General features: G+C 34.7%; 1 protein-coding gene across 1 annotated transcript in view; it reads left to right on the top strand.

Moving 5' to 3' along the window:
• The first annotated feature begins 1,898 nt into the window (after window positions 1-1,898).
• LOC121423268 (serine/threonine-protein phosphatase PP1-like) overlaps window positions 1,899-17,278 on the top strand; it is a 48,187-nt gene continuing 32,807 nt past the window's right edge. The window contains exons 1-3 of the mRNA XM_041618598.1: window positions 1,899-2,501; window positions 3,181-3,386; window positions 4,182-4,289. Of these exons, the coding sequence (XP_041474532.1) occupies window positions 2,421-2,501; window positions 3,181-3,386; window positions 4,182-4,289 (395 nt within the window). The 5' untranslated portion in view covers window positions 1,899-2,420. The remainder of the gene's footprint in view (window positions 2,502-3,180; window positions 3,387-4,181; window positions 4,290-17,278) is intronic.

Here is a 17,278-nt window from a genome sequence, read left to right as displayed (position 1 = left end):
CCTTTCGGTAGTAAGTGGAGACCTAGGATCTGTTAAAAAAAAATTACCCAAACACCCCCTTGAAAATGTTGAAGAATTATTTGTGTTGGGTACGAAACGACCTAAAATAATGGTGATGACTTTCTTTTTTTGTCAACGTTCCTTTCAGCTTGAACCCCCCCCCCCCCTCCTTCAAAAATCCTGCGCACGCCACTGCCTAAGATTGCATGTGAAGCTACACACGGATTAAACAAGGTTTCAATCTAATAAATTGAGCCGTATGACCAAATTTATGAATTGTTCTAAATATATATGCAGTAATATAAGTTTATCTCATAATCTTTTTCGTCACTATTTTTAGCAAACAGTCTCTCGTGAAAAGAAAATATAGTGAACATTAATTGTTTTACAAAGTCGGGAGGGTTTCATGAAGTTCGTTATGGAGATCTATACTTCTGGAGCTAAGAAATTTATCTTCTTCGTTTAATTTTATATTAATGTACACTATTAAAAAAAATTATCCATAAAATAAGAGAAGTTCCTACAGCAGAGTCTCGAGAACACTTGTAATCTTACCAGTTTGCGTATAATCTTACATTATCATGTAATCTTACAGCAAATTGGTATTTGATGTATGGAACCTTACAAATTTCCGTTAATAAAAAACCCTTTCCCCTTTTTAAACAGACCTGTTCTGTTACATTGCAGAAAAATTCGTGTTTTATGAATTCATAGAATGATTCTTTTTGTGCTTTCTGCAAAATCTTTTTTTTTCACTGTGAAATCATTTTTTTAATAGTGTATAAGAGCCCTTTAATTGGCTTGCAGTTGCGGCTTCAGGATTGATTTAAACTGGGGGGGGGGTCAAGTGGGAGACAAGATAACTTTTTATTCAGGGGGAGCAAAGGCGGGCACAATTTTTTTTGTCTGTTTCACAAAATCGACCGCGAAGCGCAAGCTAAAATGTGTTAGCACCGTATAACTTGAGCTGTTAAGAACTGTTTACCGTGACTCGTAAAGATGATATTTTATTAAATAAATAATGCGAGCAAGAAGCGCTAGATATACATTTTTAATATCTTGATGTGATTAGTGGATGTTGAAACTTGAACATGATGGGTACTAACAATGCGAGCACATAGCGCGAGCTGATTTTTGTTTTATCAGCACTTTTTTTGTGATTATGAATATGCAGGATGCGTAGCACGCCGAAACGAATAATGAAAACTCGAATCATGAGAAAAATAATTTGTGCATATATTGAATCGAACATAAGACCCGTGTTATTTGATTGAACACAGGCTTATATCCTCTACATAACTGCTAATAACGCAAGAGCAGAGGATTATCTTTTGTATAGGGGGGATGCAACAAATGATGTCGCGCCATATGAATAAGGGACGCGCTATTTTTTAAAGGCCCATCATGCTCGTATTTTTGGAAGCTAACCATGAGTAAATCTGCATGAGAAATTGCTCAAAATTTGAAGAGTGAAAGCGCTGTTTTGGAGCACTTAATACAACTTGAGTACCGGGATGCTCATGACAGCATTTACCGGTACCCAGTTGTTGTGTGTCCGGACGATCAATTATAGAAAGTCATTTGGAAAAAAAATACAAGCGAAGTTTCATTAAGTTTATAATACAAAATGTTAGGAAATATTATAGAGAACAAAATAGAAGATGATTACAACTATTGAAATCATATTTTTAGTGTAACCAAAAGACAAAAGAAGGCTTCAAAAAGATAAATTGTCCGGACACCCGACCCCCATCCTACTACACATCGTTTTTTTTATTATTATTATTTTCTTCCATGGTTCTAGTGGAGAGATCAGTGATCGGCTCCCTTGTCGTCGGCTCCGATATTTTTTATACCGTACGTACGGTACGTACGCCGCGCCCGCATGCATATATTTTCCCGCGCGCAGATATCGTTTCACATCTCATGAAGATGTGATTTCGATGCATAATTTATCTCCTAAACAGTTGCATCTGTGGATTCATACATTAGGTGGACTTAATAGGATTTTACGGAATATTTTAACGGGATTCCTTGGTACTACTGGGTGAGGTGATTATCAGGAGATATGATCCTAAACTACTAAAATATTGAAATTTTATTGCGCCGAGGCCGTGTGACTGTGAGGTGATTGTGTGACTTTCCATACCGTAGCCGTAGGCATTAGCGTTGCTTGTTGATGCATTTTCGATTTAGTTTCACTTTCCATCATTCGCACATTTATTGTATTTACTAACTATTGTTGTGAGGTTATCGACGAATGAAGTTTATTTATAAAATAAACAATACATGAGAATGGATTAAAATACATCATATTGGAAACTTAAATCTAGAGGAACCTCGTCTTTTCACTTCATTACTAACTCGGTCTCAGCAAGAAGTCCTTTCTGAATAGCGTGACCACGTCCAATGCACAACACATGATGAATGCGAAGGCGGACATCAACTTGGATCGGATAATTGAGCAGCTCATGTCTGTTCGTTCAACCCCTGGAAAACAGGTGAGGCGTCAATTTGATGTAGAATACCCCTCACAATTGGCCCCTCTCATTCACTCTCCACCAACTATTTAGTAGGCCTAGGACTGCAAAATGGAACAGGAAATGATAAAGTTAAAGGGAAAGAAAGGATGCCAAAAGAAACGGAAAATGAAAGTAGAATTGCATGAGAATGAGCAGGGGAAAGCTGAATTTTAAAATGAAAAAGAAAACAAAAAATGTCTAAATAGAGCTGCTTTAGCCTTGTCAGATCACTATTGCCATTGGGATACAAAAATACATACTAAACTTTTGGAGGTTAAGGAGGTATATGGCCTCGGCCTAGCAAAATATGGAAAAAAGGTCAAAGATATGGACCAACTTTCTGTGCCTCATTGATTAAAATGTCTTTTTTGACATGCCTTCATTCCAAACTGAGCCTAGCAGTCAAAATTCTCATTGCTTTTGACTATCAAAATGATTGCTTGTGCTGAACTTTGTAAAACCAGAGTCTGGATTTTTCCTTATTCTGCAATCTAGTAGTAGTATATGCTCTGCTTATAAAAGCATTTCTTTGTGAACTATAAATGTTGTTTTCATTTGCCTAGTACTGAATTTTATGCAAGTTTCTTTAAGTACTGTACATTAAAAATGAAGATTATGAATTGTTACTATCTTTTCCACACTCACACATTTACAACAGGTACAACTGCCAGAGAATCAGATTCGGCATCTATGTCAGTTATCCCGAGAGCAGTTTTTGGAAGAACCAATGCTGGTTGAGCTAGAAGCTCCTGTCAATATTGTGGGTGACATCCATGGCCAGTATGGAGATCTTATCAGACATTTTGACAAGTGTGGTTTCCCACCTGAATCAAACTATCTCTTTCTGGGAGATTATGTAGACAGGTAACAAAAAAGAAAAGAAAAGACGATCGCAAAATATTGCTATAAATAGCATTGTTCAAATATTTTTCATGATTTCAGATTTTAAATGTATTTTTATAAATCTTGAGGTGTGACTATTAATGCTCTTGAAGGAAAATGAATTCATATTTAGACCCTTGTGTAGAAGGAACAATCTACAGAAAGATGAAAAAGGTACGTGACTACCAGCAGGCCTTGTTACAGGAAGAAAAAATTGGATTTATGATGTAGTGCTTTTCCAAAGGATAGAAAGCACTGTTAACGGCAGACAAGTTAAGGTTCATAGATTTACAGGTGTTTCAAAATGTTTCTTGAAGAGGTCAAGAATAGAGATGTTTCAGAGGGATGGAAGAAGTTTGTTCCAAAGATGTTGGGGGAAGGGATGGGGGGTAGAACTTGAAAAGAATATACCAATTTTTACAAATAATATATATTATGGTTTTCATCAGCAATGTTTAAAACAGAACCTTGAAATTCTGATATTCATATTTTGAATTGCAACAGAAGGAACCTGACCTATTTTCCAAAAAAATATAAAATCCAACATTACCCCCCCCCCTTGGAATGAAAATAGTTGTTGACGTCTTTCAATTAGCAATAGGATTAAAACAGAAGTCCATGCTTCTATAAATATAGATTTCTGGTAAATAAACCATAGAAAAAATAATGCAATAAAAGGAAGATGCCAATATTTTCCAATGTGAAGAATAAAACCTGATCATTCAAATGAAGTCAAAGTTCCAAATGGGTTAATATTTGACCTTATCTTTGATACAGAGGCAAACAATCCTTGGAGACCATCTGCTTGATGTTGGCCTACAAACTCAAATATCCTAACAATTTCTTCTTACTTCGAGGAAATCATGAGTGCGCCAGTATCAATAGGTAAGTGTCTTGATTTGTTACTGTTTGCATATCCCTCAGGCCCATTTCATAAAGGATTTTAGTACCAGTGTTAACTTTGCTATTATGATAACTCCCATGGTAACATGGCTCAGCAGTCATTCGAAATCTGGGTTTCGGTTTCCAGGGTAGTTTAATGTCAAAGTTACCATAAATATAGGTCTTCATGAAAAGGGGCCCTCATGAAAACCTTAGTGAGACATTTAAAGGGATGCTCCGGGTTGAAAATATTTATGTCAAAAAAAAATCTGAAAATTTCATCTAAATCTGGTAACAAATAGTGAAGTTATTTAATTTTAAAGTTAGCCATATATTGTGAAAACAGTTATTTGCATGTCATGAATATTCATTAGGTGGGCTGATGATGTCATATCCCGAATTTCTTTTTTTCTTAATATATTATTGGATGAAATCATAATTGTTTCATTGTTTCATACATGTTTGAATGATATGTCTGCCTTATAATGAGGAATAAGTTGCATCAATGAATATCTAATGCACTTGATCAGCAATATTTTTGGCTCTTGAAGGGGGGCAAAAATGAATAAACCTAATTTCATATAATAAAATACAAAAGAACAATAGGGGATATGACATCAATTTGCTCATTGAATATTCATGAAGACATGCCTAGAATTAAGTAATCAGAATATTGCAAATCTTTAGAATGCCATAACTTTGTTAGTCCTTGTCCAATTTTGATCACATTGTTTGTCTGATGTTTCTTAATCCATTCAAGTCATATTATTTTCAGCCTGGAGTACTCCTTTAATAGACATACAATTAACCTTCCAGAACACTTTTGTCAATACAGTCACATTGAGGAGGGGAGAGGGGGTATAGCTAGGTTGTAACACTAGTGTGAACATTGAGGTAGTAGAGTTTTTAATAGTAAGTCATAAACCCCTGTTATGTTTTGCACTCTAAGAAGTATTGCAACAACTATTTGTGTGCATGTACAGTACATGTACATCTCATCTTTCTTACATTTATTCTTCTATGTACCAAATTAACATTTGGGGTTTACATAAAGAAAATAGGGATTGTCGAGGTAAAGGATAATATTGTTGCAGTCTGGTGTAAAAATGCATGCTCAATGGTGTGGATTTTACTTCTCTGTCCAAATAAACTTGATGAAACTGAACTAGATCTTCATGCAACATACTGTACACATTTTAATGTGTTGTGCATGGTGAGTGCCTATGAGATGTGCCGAGATACATAAGTATGACTATTGATTATATTCTGGTAGACTTGCATAATGAATGCAGTATAGATCTAGCTGCACACAAATAAAAAAAAAGATTGAGAAACACATGCAGAGAGAGAGAGAGGGGAGAAAGAGAATGAACAGGGAACAGAACAACGAGATGAGGAGAGGAAGGGTGAAAGGGAGCAGAATTTGAGTGTTTGTAAATGTTTTAATAGCTTCAAATTATCAATCCAGTCCTTTTTTATGATTCACTTTGTTTATTGTCACATGAATTTCCTGATGAGGCTTATGTAAATAGACATACATGTATGTACAATGATATTTTGTGAATCTTTAATACAACAGTAGTATGGAAATTTAAGTGTTTTTTTTTTATATTTCCATCAACCATTAGATCTGGAGGTGTAGGAGGGGGGGGGGGGGATCATAGAACTATAAGATCTGTATTTTGTTCTCATGATATTAAGGTTCCATGAATATTAGTTAGCATTATTATTATTACCATCCCATGGTATGACCTGGTTCCCGTAACACAAAGGTTAGCGATTAATCGTACGCTTGATGTTTACGATTGATTGTACATTGTAGTCAGTTGAATCAATCGTAGAAGTGTTCTACGACCATTGCTAAGCTTTGTGTTACGGGCCCCTGATCTAGTCATACATGTCAATATTCAGGAACGTACACTTTAAATACAGTGAATGTATTACATTAGCAGTCAACTGCATAGCTTACCTTGCTAGCCCTGCAGATTGTTTTGATATGTGAATAGTGAATACCAGATTATACATATGCAGTCTCAGCATGAGAAATGCATGAGGACGACGGGGGATTTTGCCCTAAGAGACAGCCCAGATTGCCCACAAATTCCTCCCCAAATGCATGCTTTGGGGCAACCATTCTTTCTATAGTGGCCCCAAGATATGTCACATATAATATTCAAGATATTTTTTTTTAGAAAATCAATATTCTGACTATGTGCTGTAATAGTCATTTTGGCCTGTATTCTGAAGTCGGGTTTAAGTTAAACTCAGGTTTAAAGTTGTGGTTTAAGTATGGGAAGCCAAAAGTATCAAATTTGTTATTAAGTTGTATGTTTCTTATGTTTACTGTGCTCTTTCCTGATTCATCGATGGTGAAGCCAATAATCTTTTTATACTTCCTAGACAATTATGAATGATTTGAGAGCCAAATGAGCTGAAGTATGATATCTCTACTGTTAGTGATTTATGTTTCAATTGGCTCGCCATACTTAAACCACAACTTTAAACCTGAGTTTAAGTTAAACCCGACTTCAGAATACAGGCCTTTGTTTTCCAGTGAGAAAATCCTTTCATTTCTATCTAATGCAGATGTGAACATAGTCAAAGAATTGAAATTCATGACTTTACTTTACATTCCACAGTTGAGTTTGAAGTATTTTTATAATATGAAATATTAAATATTGAGAAACTTTCATTGAATAATTCCCCTCACTGGGTGTGTATACCTTGGTGATGACTTCGATGTTGACATTTGTACCATAATAAAGTAAAGGAAGTGCATAAGCTACTTAACAATAACATGTGCATGTAGTCTATCCATTGGTGAACAGTGGTGTAATGATTTTGCAGGTCAAGCTTTAAACCTAGTAATATTATTCATGAAGGCTCTAAATCATATTTCCACACCCTTTGGAGAAGATGTAAAACCATCAATCATGTAGTAGATTTTATATTGCATGTAGCCATGCTTTCTTTATATGGATAGCTTTCAGTTGAAAATTCCCCAAACCAACCCATCACCAGATCATTGAAGATGCATATTAAAGTAGGCTTGCATGTGATTGCATTGAGGGTGTATGTACAGTGCACTAGAAGTATTGCTCAATCACCGTTACTATGCATCTAAGAGCAAAGGATCATACACGTACGTCAGAAATACATACGATCTTCATTCACCTGCAGGTGCTTTTGGCTTTATGATAGTTAACCCTTGTACATTGTCACCATTGGTATCAATATCATTGTATAGAAATAAAAAAAAAATATGTACAGGCAGATGTCTCTTTTGTGAAATCTAGAAGCGTATATTACAAACTGATTACTTTCCGCAGATACGAAATGTCGGGCGAGAACTGTCGGTTGCGGGGAGAAGGCTTGTGGTTCACTCAAGAGCCTCTCTCTAATTCATAGTTACCAGATAGGTTTACATCACGAAAGACATTAAGTTTTTTACTGAAAAGAATATTTCATTCATAGATACACGTACATGTATCCGTGTACAGGTATGTAGTTTTAATGATGGTGTGAACTGGTAGTATTTTCGAACTTGTTTTGTTATGTTTATCATACTATTGTTATGTTTATCATATTACTGTGAAACGGAAATAAATAGATCAAATCAACTGTACATGATTGTTTGAGATGATGATGGCTGAGGTTATAAATAATTTTAAATACCTACTGTACATGACTACATGTAATAATAATAATAATAATAGGCATTTATACAGCGCCATCTATCTAGAAATATTCTATTCCGAGGCGCGTTGTTATTATTACCCCGGCTTTAGCTTGAGCTGCCTTTCAGCGCTCATGCATTCAAGGAATTAATCCTGCCGGGTACCCATTCACCTCACCTGGGTCGAGTGCAGCACAATGTGGATAAATTTCTTGCTGAAGGAAATTACGCCATGGCTGGGATTCGAACCCACGACCCTCTGTTTCAAAGTCAGAAGACTTATCCACTGGGCCACAACGCTCCACATATACATGTACACTGTAGGCCCTACTTAAATTGATAATGATATGTCGATCGATGTTCATACAGTAGTCATGCAATGTAGGTACATATATTGCATGTATGTGAGAAATTACTATGCTTCAAGTAAATACTACTCCTTCTATAATGTACTTATGATAAAATCAATAATGATGACTTTGTCATGATATACATCATGTAATTAACATATTATCATTATGACAGAAATGTCACGCCCCTTTTATTGTACAAACATGGGGGTACACTACATGTATATGTACAAGTACCTCTATGATGAAAAGATGCAGCCATGCCACAAGGTCAAGCAATATAGCAAAAAACATTGGGTAATACACTCACAGTATTGCTGTATCACCCATTCATGCATGCATACGTGTACGTCTCGCCCATTCAAATCTCATCTGTGCATGTATGTACTGTAGTCATTGTCGTGTGCATGAGATGCTGCACAAGGATACTACTAGGACCTGCAGTATAAGCAGCTGAGCTTCAAGGAGTATACACCTACATTTAATGAAATACTCGTGTGGTCAAAACATTTTTTTTATTGATACACCTACATACAACCATGGACCTGGTAGGTCCATGATACAACTGACCTTGTGCTTATAGGGGTCAATATATGCTTTCAGTGTTACAAGTATATGTACATGTACCTCTTTAAAGAATCTGATGTTTAAGATATTGATTCAAGCTTACTTCTTAGGAATTTCTTTTTTTCCCTTAATTTTACACAATCCAGTGTGAAATGCTGTGCATATTTTTCCATTTGTATGGTGAATTCATCGTCATCTAAATTTTTTAGTCAGAATGTATAGAAAATCTTGTATGTATGTTCCATTTCTAATTTTTTTTGTTAAACATGTTTTTTTTTAATTAGATAATTGGTTATGTAAGTAACTTTAATATTCAATAATGATATTTGTTCTGTACCGGTATTTAGATTCTTGGTACATGTACAATTTATGTTTGTATTGAATTTTCTTCATACAGAACCATATCAAAGGGTTATGCATTCTGTCTGTTTATATATGTTTTGATAAAACCAAATCAAAACGGATGATTTGTATGATACTAGCTAGTCTGTTATACTGTACTGTGATATGATGTATGCATGGTCAGTAGCACAAGTTTGTTCTTACTCTATTGAATGGAGGGATATTGATAGACAGCTAGTTTAAAACACACATTGAAGGTAATTGAGTTTACCCAATGGGAGTTGTTTGCCCTCCATAAATGTCAAGTCTGTCCATTTGAACTAACAGCCAGACAGATCAATAATGATTGAGAGTTTCAAAGAAAATATTAGTTCCTTGGAGACAAGACTGTTTCTAACATGGAGATTTTCCTAAAAAATTATCTATTCCTACATTGTGATGATTTGTAATTGTGGAGAGTCAGGATGGAAAGTTGCACTAGTACATTTTATACAAGAAATTTATCAAAATTAGTACTCAAGTAAAGATGGAAAAATTAATGTGAAATGAAGATGAGAGGAAAAATAAACTTACAATAGACTTTGTCAACAGTTGTTTCTGATCTATTAAACATCACATTCATGTAAAAGAGGAATAGAAGTAATACTTTAATATTGCAATAAATATTAACCAGTGCAGTGACCATTATACACTATAATGAAAATTTTCATAAAAGTGCTACTGTTTTTTGACTGAATAATTTGAGTAGTAATTATTTCATTTTATAGGTCAATGATGAATATAGCATCAATAGTGATGAAAATTAGCACAACTAGTGTTTGAATCTAATCAGGTGAAAGAAACTCTTCTGGCCACTTCCACGGTAACTGACGTTACACGGCACAATTTTACACACTTTTCATTGTGTATATGATTATCTCTAAAACAACAATGATGGGAGTTTGCTTTTAAGCAAACTGTTTTAGAGATACATGTAATCATACACAATGAAAAGTGTGTAAAATTGTGCTGTGTAACGTCAGTTACCTTGAAAATGCCCTTCTGCTTTTAATATAGATTGTGTTTCTTGATTGTTGTTGAACTTGTGATACCATGGTTACCAATATACAGAGTGCCTTGCAGCTACATGTATAATACTCTGAACTCTGCTTTCATTCTAGGCTGCATAATGCACTTACATGTAGATTTTTTATTTTATCACACTCATATAATCCACTGTCTGCAAAACTGCAGTAATCTCTTGAATTGATTTGATAATCTTGAGAGCTAATTGTACGTCTTGGTCAATAAAAGTGAGAATATTCATCAATCAATACAATTATCTTGGGAAATAAACTTGAAAAAAAGGGCAGTTCTAACAGCCTCATAGTATTTAAGATCTTGTTTAAAGTAAAGTTCAAGGAAAAGGAAATGTCTTTTAATAGAATAAAAAGGTTTAATGCATACAGTTTTTCAATGACAGGAAATAGTTCAATGTCAGGAATGTGTGAAATAAGTCTGTAATATAGTGGGTAAAGCATGCATTAATCACTTCACAATGTAATAGAATATGGCAATCACTTCACAAAAAATATTAAATATTCTGTGTAGGAGAGCTGAACAAGTACATTTTAGATTGTACAAACTAAAGATTGATGTTACAAGAAACTGTTGCACCATGTTGTAACCTTTATTTGACATTGATGATGGTTAATATGCTATCTCTTTTAGAATGAATTCAAGTTTTTCAGCCTGTGGTATTGATATCACTAATACTGAATAATGCAACAATACTAATTTTCACTAATTTTGTACAAATAATAAAAAACATTTTGATGTAGCATTAGTTGAAAACTGAGCTTTGCATTTGAAGATTTAAGCATGGAAAAAAAGATGAAATATAAGTAAAAACATAGAAAGTCCAGACAAGAGATAGCAAATATGTAGCTACATTTACATGCAGGAAAGGACTATCTACAGGTGTACGTTTGATGTTTGGACATGACCTTTCAGTGGTTTTATAAATCAATGGACATCCATTATGTCTGAGTGGATTAGGCATATTCTACTTTCACCCATGACTGCTCAATGTTAATAAGAAGAAGTCAATTTCATGGGTTGTGTAAGAAAGAGAGAGAGACAGATAGACAGACATACACACAGACAGACAGACAGAGACTGAGACAGAGAAAGGGGGAGACATGTGCATTTTTAAAGTCAGGTAGACATGGCATTTCAGAAAGTTTTGTTGTTTTGTACTTTATTCAAACCTGAATTCTCAATATGAACTCTGCTTTTCTGAGATTAAATGGAGAGGCAGTTAGACGAGGCAAGGGGGTATTGAAACAAAATACTGAATTCAGGAATATCCTAGCATGTATGAGCTGCGTATAAGCAGGACATTACCTCTTTTTTTTGGGGGGGGGGGGTAAAGATGCCATATTCAATCCTAACGATGAGTTCACCTGTACATGTACATATATGATATTGAAGCTTTCAGAATTTACAGTCAAACCTGACTTTTTTTCTCAATAATACAGTGAAACCTTACCTGTAAAGACTGCAATGAAACGATCGCATGAGATGTAATGGCAGTGGTTATAGATAGGTAATTTAATACATATTTAGAGGAAACTATCCCAGAGAAACAAAATTGTGGTCATTACAGACATGTGTTCCTATGTTGTATAATAGGTATATTTTCTAAAAGCAGGTTTTATTTCTATATGATGTGCTGAACAAATAATATGCTGTCTTATCCTGGACATTATCTGAGGAAAAATGCAGAGTCTGTATTGAGCGCTCATGCCATGAATGCATCATACATCAAGTTTGAGGTGACTGTACTGTCCAGTGTGCTTGACCTTAACCTTGAGCTATTGTAATACGCAATTTTACTTTCATGAGACTTCAATTTTACTTGTTTTGACAGTACTCTGGAATAAGGAGATTCATGTAGCCCCCCCTCTTCTCTCTCTCTCTCCCAATGTCCATCCTCAATACTTGAGGCAGGACCACACAAGAGGTAATTTATAAGCGGAGGAGTACCACCTATTAAATAATAATAATGATAATAGCTGGATTCATAAGCGTTTTTGCCTGAGGATCACCTGGGTCGAGTGCAGCACAGTGTGGATAAATTTCTTGCTGAAGGAAAACACGCCATGGCTAGGATTCGAACCCACGACCCTCTGTTTGAAAGGCGAGAGTCAGAACCACTAGACTGTATGAATATACAGAGATATTCTATATAAAAATGTAAACATTTCTTGAGTTAATGCAGTGATAAATGAAGATAGAAAGAAAGAGAAAGAGAAAGAAACAAAGAATTAGAGAAATGAAGAAGAAAAGTGAAGGTATCAAAATGGAGCAGGAGAGAGAGAGACAAAGATGGGGATACATGTGAAAACAAGAAGTACAAAAAAGAGAAAATATCAGTTGTTGTAGGAAGTATTGAAAGGGGGGTGTACAGATTGGATATAAATTTGTTTTAGAACTCAATGTTTTTTTTTTAGACATGCCACAACAGAATTAGCTTGACAATGTTCTGTAGAATGTTTGATTGCAATGGCTTAAGAAAATAACCCAAGATCTTTTCTATTTAATAACCCAGTCTTTTGGCCAAGGGGTGACATCATCTGGACAGTAATTGGAAGTAGTCACTAATTGGGAGCAGCTGCGGTAACGAAGGAACATGGCTAAATTTCTGCCTCTGAAAATGCTGGAAGGTTTCTAATGTCTTCAATGTTTCTATTATTACTAATGTGGATAACCACACACATGACCAAGATTTTTGAAGAAGACTTATGCAGAAACTCTAACCAAAGGAAAAGTGAAAAGTCAAGAAAATATATAGTGGGACTGTTCTTATCGAGCTATCTATTATGTATTGCAGCTGTGATGACAGTGACACAATGTGATCAGGAAAAGTCTTGATTGAAAGTAATATTCTTCTATGTAAGTAAGGTAAACAGTTACACATGTTGACATTACCATATAACAACTACCTTTGATTGACATCATAGATTATGAGATTGATACATGTAGATCATTAAAATTTTCATCATATTGATACATAATCTCTACACTGGAACCATTTGATGTTGACTTTTCCAGTGGCAAATAAAATCCAGCCAGCTTTATATAAAAATGTGGCATTAATTAAATGACCAAGGCCAAGATTGTTATATGTTTTCTTTATTTTCTAACTTGCAATTTACAATGTACATGGATAACAGGTACTTATATAGCACTTTACCAAAAATATGATCAAAGTGCTTTACAATAAATAACTAATAATAATGATAATTACATTAAACAACACTTAAAATATATCTACGGGACTGGTGCCTGATCTTAATCTTAATGTAGATGACAAATCCTATGATACTGGGCCCATAATATTATATTTCACAGACAGATGTATTATATCTACAGTATATGTAGATGTAAAGTTAGGGCCTCTTTTCATGAAACTTATTTGTGACTATTTTCGTCCCTTTTTTATTTGATTCGTCTGCGGCAATTTGCGAGGCACTGAAATAAGGCACTATCGGTTATTATTGATTTGGCAAAGAAAAAATATAAATCATAATTCTCTATCAACTGCAGCTGAATTGGGCGCCAAACGGTAAATTTGATTGATGAATGATCTAAAGTAGATGTGAATTATCTTTCATTACTCTTTGGTTACCAACTAAAATGCAATACAGCAGCCATTACAAGCAGTAAAAAATCTGGATGTTTATATCCACAAAAAGCAAACCTGTCACTGTGTTACACTTTAAACGTTTGGTATGATGAACAAATTTTTAGATGTATACAGGTAGTTTCTGCAATATAAATGCACACCTGTATTGCTCTCGAGATGTTTTAGTTCACTACACAACATCATGATCAAGGACACAAATAATATGAATTATGGGGGGGGGGTATGGTTTCATTTTTTTTTGTTTAATGGAATTAACCTTAGGCCTATATATATTTCAGGGTCTAAATTTAATAAGATCAATCTGTTTTTAAAGGCAAACAATCACAGCACATACAGTGGAAATATGGAATGCAAAATCATTTTTTTTAATTTTGATGGTTAAATACTTGCTTCCTATTTCTATCACTGGTATGAGTGAATTAAATGTTTTCATACATATCTGCACACATTCAGAAATTACTACATGTACACCGACTGTTCATCAAACACTCCAAAGACAGGTACATGTTTGCCAAAGGGTGGACAGTTGGCGATCTTTAGCTGATGCCGCCTGTATACAGGCATGTGCATTCTTGTACAAAAACCGCATGATATTAGATAATCAGAAATTCATCTTGATTGCATGCTCATGTATATGAGTTGGATGAATATGCTGTTGGCTGTTTGGCAATGAGAGACTGCAGGATACCAATCAGTATTATTGCATCATGATTGCTCAACCATGCAGTACACAATGGGGTCTGAAATGCTGAATTAACTCCATGAACTGTCAATCCAAATTACAGCATTACCGTTCAGGTGAGCTCCAGCCACACAATATTGGATGCATGATTTCATTTGAAAAATGAGGTATTAATATACACCATAGTGGTTCTTCATATGCCTGTTGCTAGCTGTAGTTTTAAGTCAATAAAACATTCGAATTGAATGATTGATATGCTTTGGTTTGCTATTAACACGCTAATCAATTAGTCTGGTTGAATAGTGAGTAATTACACATGTACAAGATAAATTGTAAATGTATTTGCAATCTTGCAAGTATTTTATCATATTGGAAGACAAATTCATTTTAATTTGTTTAACAAATTTTCGGCATTACTCCTATTTGTTTAAGATCAGTATGCTCGAGCCTGGTGGTTGATTCGCTGCCTGGAAAGCAGTAGATGGCAGGTTCGAATCCCACTGGTTCCAATTTTTTCTGACTTATGATTTATGATTTTCATACAGATCGAGCATACTGATCTTATGATTTTCATTACAGATCGAGCATACTGATCTTAAACAAATAGGAGTAATGCCGAAAATTTGTTAAACAAATTATAATTTCCTCCTATAAAAAGCCTCATAATTTACTAAATTCATTTTAATATATATCCAAGTGTTTTGATAAATCATTTGTAACATCAAGTACATGGACATAAAACAGATTTGAAGGAAGCATTCCAAAGAATAATAATTGTCAATACATCTATAGTTAACCATCTACTGAACATCATTTTAGAGAGCAACAAAATACATTAAGCGTCAACTTTATCATTAAATTTCTTGTGCTTTGTCATCAGTTTGGGAATCTACGTAAAATACATTACATATACACTGCTAACTTTGTTGTAGTGCCTGTCTGTTCTGTCTGAATATTTCAAAGAATATTATGTTAATAGAAGCATCATCACATCAACACATCTAACCCTATGGTATCTATAATAGTATAAATCTCATTATTCAATTTGTATGAATTTGTTGGATTGCTCTTTTACCCTTAGATACACACATTTTTCATGAAATTGTTTGATGTTCTAGTTATTTCATTTCCAAATGTTTGCATTTTTGTTTTTAAATGACAATTCAATTACATACATGTATGAGTTGATAGAGAGTTGCCCCCCAAAAAAAAATCCTCAAATTATGTATTTCTGTAGTAATAAATAGCAGTTTGAAATTAATCTTTTCCTCTTAAAAATTAGGTGAATACTCCTGAAGACATACTGGTTATAATTGATAGATGTCTCAAACTGAATAACCTTAAATGCTCATTCATTCCAATCAATTTGTAGCCAGATTGACAGTGACAATCTCAAGTATTAAAGGTCAATCTAATTTGAGTCATTTGCAGAGGACACATAAAGGCAAAATCTGGCATTGGATTGTATCAATTCCATTAGAGAGATAGCCATATCCCAACTTGTCTAATAACATCGTAATTAGATTACACTGCCCTCAACCCATTTCTTCTATTTGAAATGTGCAATGTGCTATTGTACATGTACATTAGGTATTTAATGGCAATTAATGTACAGGTCTTTAGATTTGTTTGGTTTAATTTACACTCTGTGATGTAATTACCGTGTTTACATGTGATCGGCTTATGCATCGGCTTGCCGTCCTGAACCGCGAGCCGATGCAGCATCGGCTTTTTCATAGCGTGTAAACGCGATTAACTTGCATCGGCTCTCGGTTCAGAATCTGCAATTTTGCACCACCAAAGTAGTAGGTTCAGAGCCGCGAGCCGATTCAGAATCGGCTTTTTACTATGTGTAAACAGAAAGTCGATTCTGCATCGGCAATTGGTGCGCATTTCATTTACTTTACCATTGTGGCATAATTGTAAGCGCACGGATCCAGCGTTGTCTTTATTATGACGTATATTGTTGGTGTGCGTATCATTTCAGGTTTTTGACACGCGAGCCAATTCTGCACCGCGAGCTGTAACAGCGTGTCAACGCGGTGCAAGATAAAACAAAAGCCAATTCTGCATCTGCTTTTGGTTCTGAACCAAATGATGATCACATGTAAACACCATAATTGTGTTGTATGTTATGTTTTTTTTAATTTTTATTGAGGGAAAGACTGGATTATCTGAACATATAAATGTACATATACTTGTACAAATTACAGAAACATTAGCAGGGCAGAATGGCATGCCATTCCTATTGGTAGTGGGTTTTAGTAGTTTCTTATTCATGTTTTAATCCTAAAAAAAATCCAGTATGTTTGCTAAATGAGCTTTCTTACCTTTAAACTGTGAAAAGTGAAAGAGTTTGAAGATACAGATGAAGGATGGGTATTAATACGAATGTAAATTATTTACATTGAGTGCTGGTTGAGACATTAAACACAAAACATATTGCAGGCCTGTATAAACAATAGAAGCACTCTGCATATCTCACTTAGAGCGTGAAAAGCAATCAAGCAGAGAAATTGTTATTCTTCATCAAGATTAATGGAACACAAGGGAGTATGTGGTTTAATATCATAACCTTATAAATACAGGGCCTCCAGCAAATGCATGAATATGAAATGTCATACTGCATGTTCACATTGCCATCATTGTAAACCGGCATGGTATCGCAGGAAACCGTGATAGTGT

Source organism: Lytechinus variegatus, chromosome 10 (genome assembly GCF_018143015.1).
Source record: "Lytechinus variegatus isolate NC3 chromosome 10, Lvar_3.0, whole genome shotgun sequence".
Classification (NCBI taxonomy): domain Eukaryota; kingdom Metazoa; phylum Echinodermata; class Echinoidea; order Temnopleuroida; family Toxopneustidae; genus Lytechinus; species Lytechinus variegatus.
This window is presented reverse-complemented; position numbering and strand designations above follow the sequence as displayed.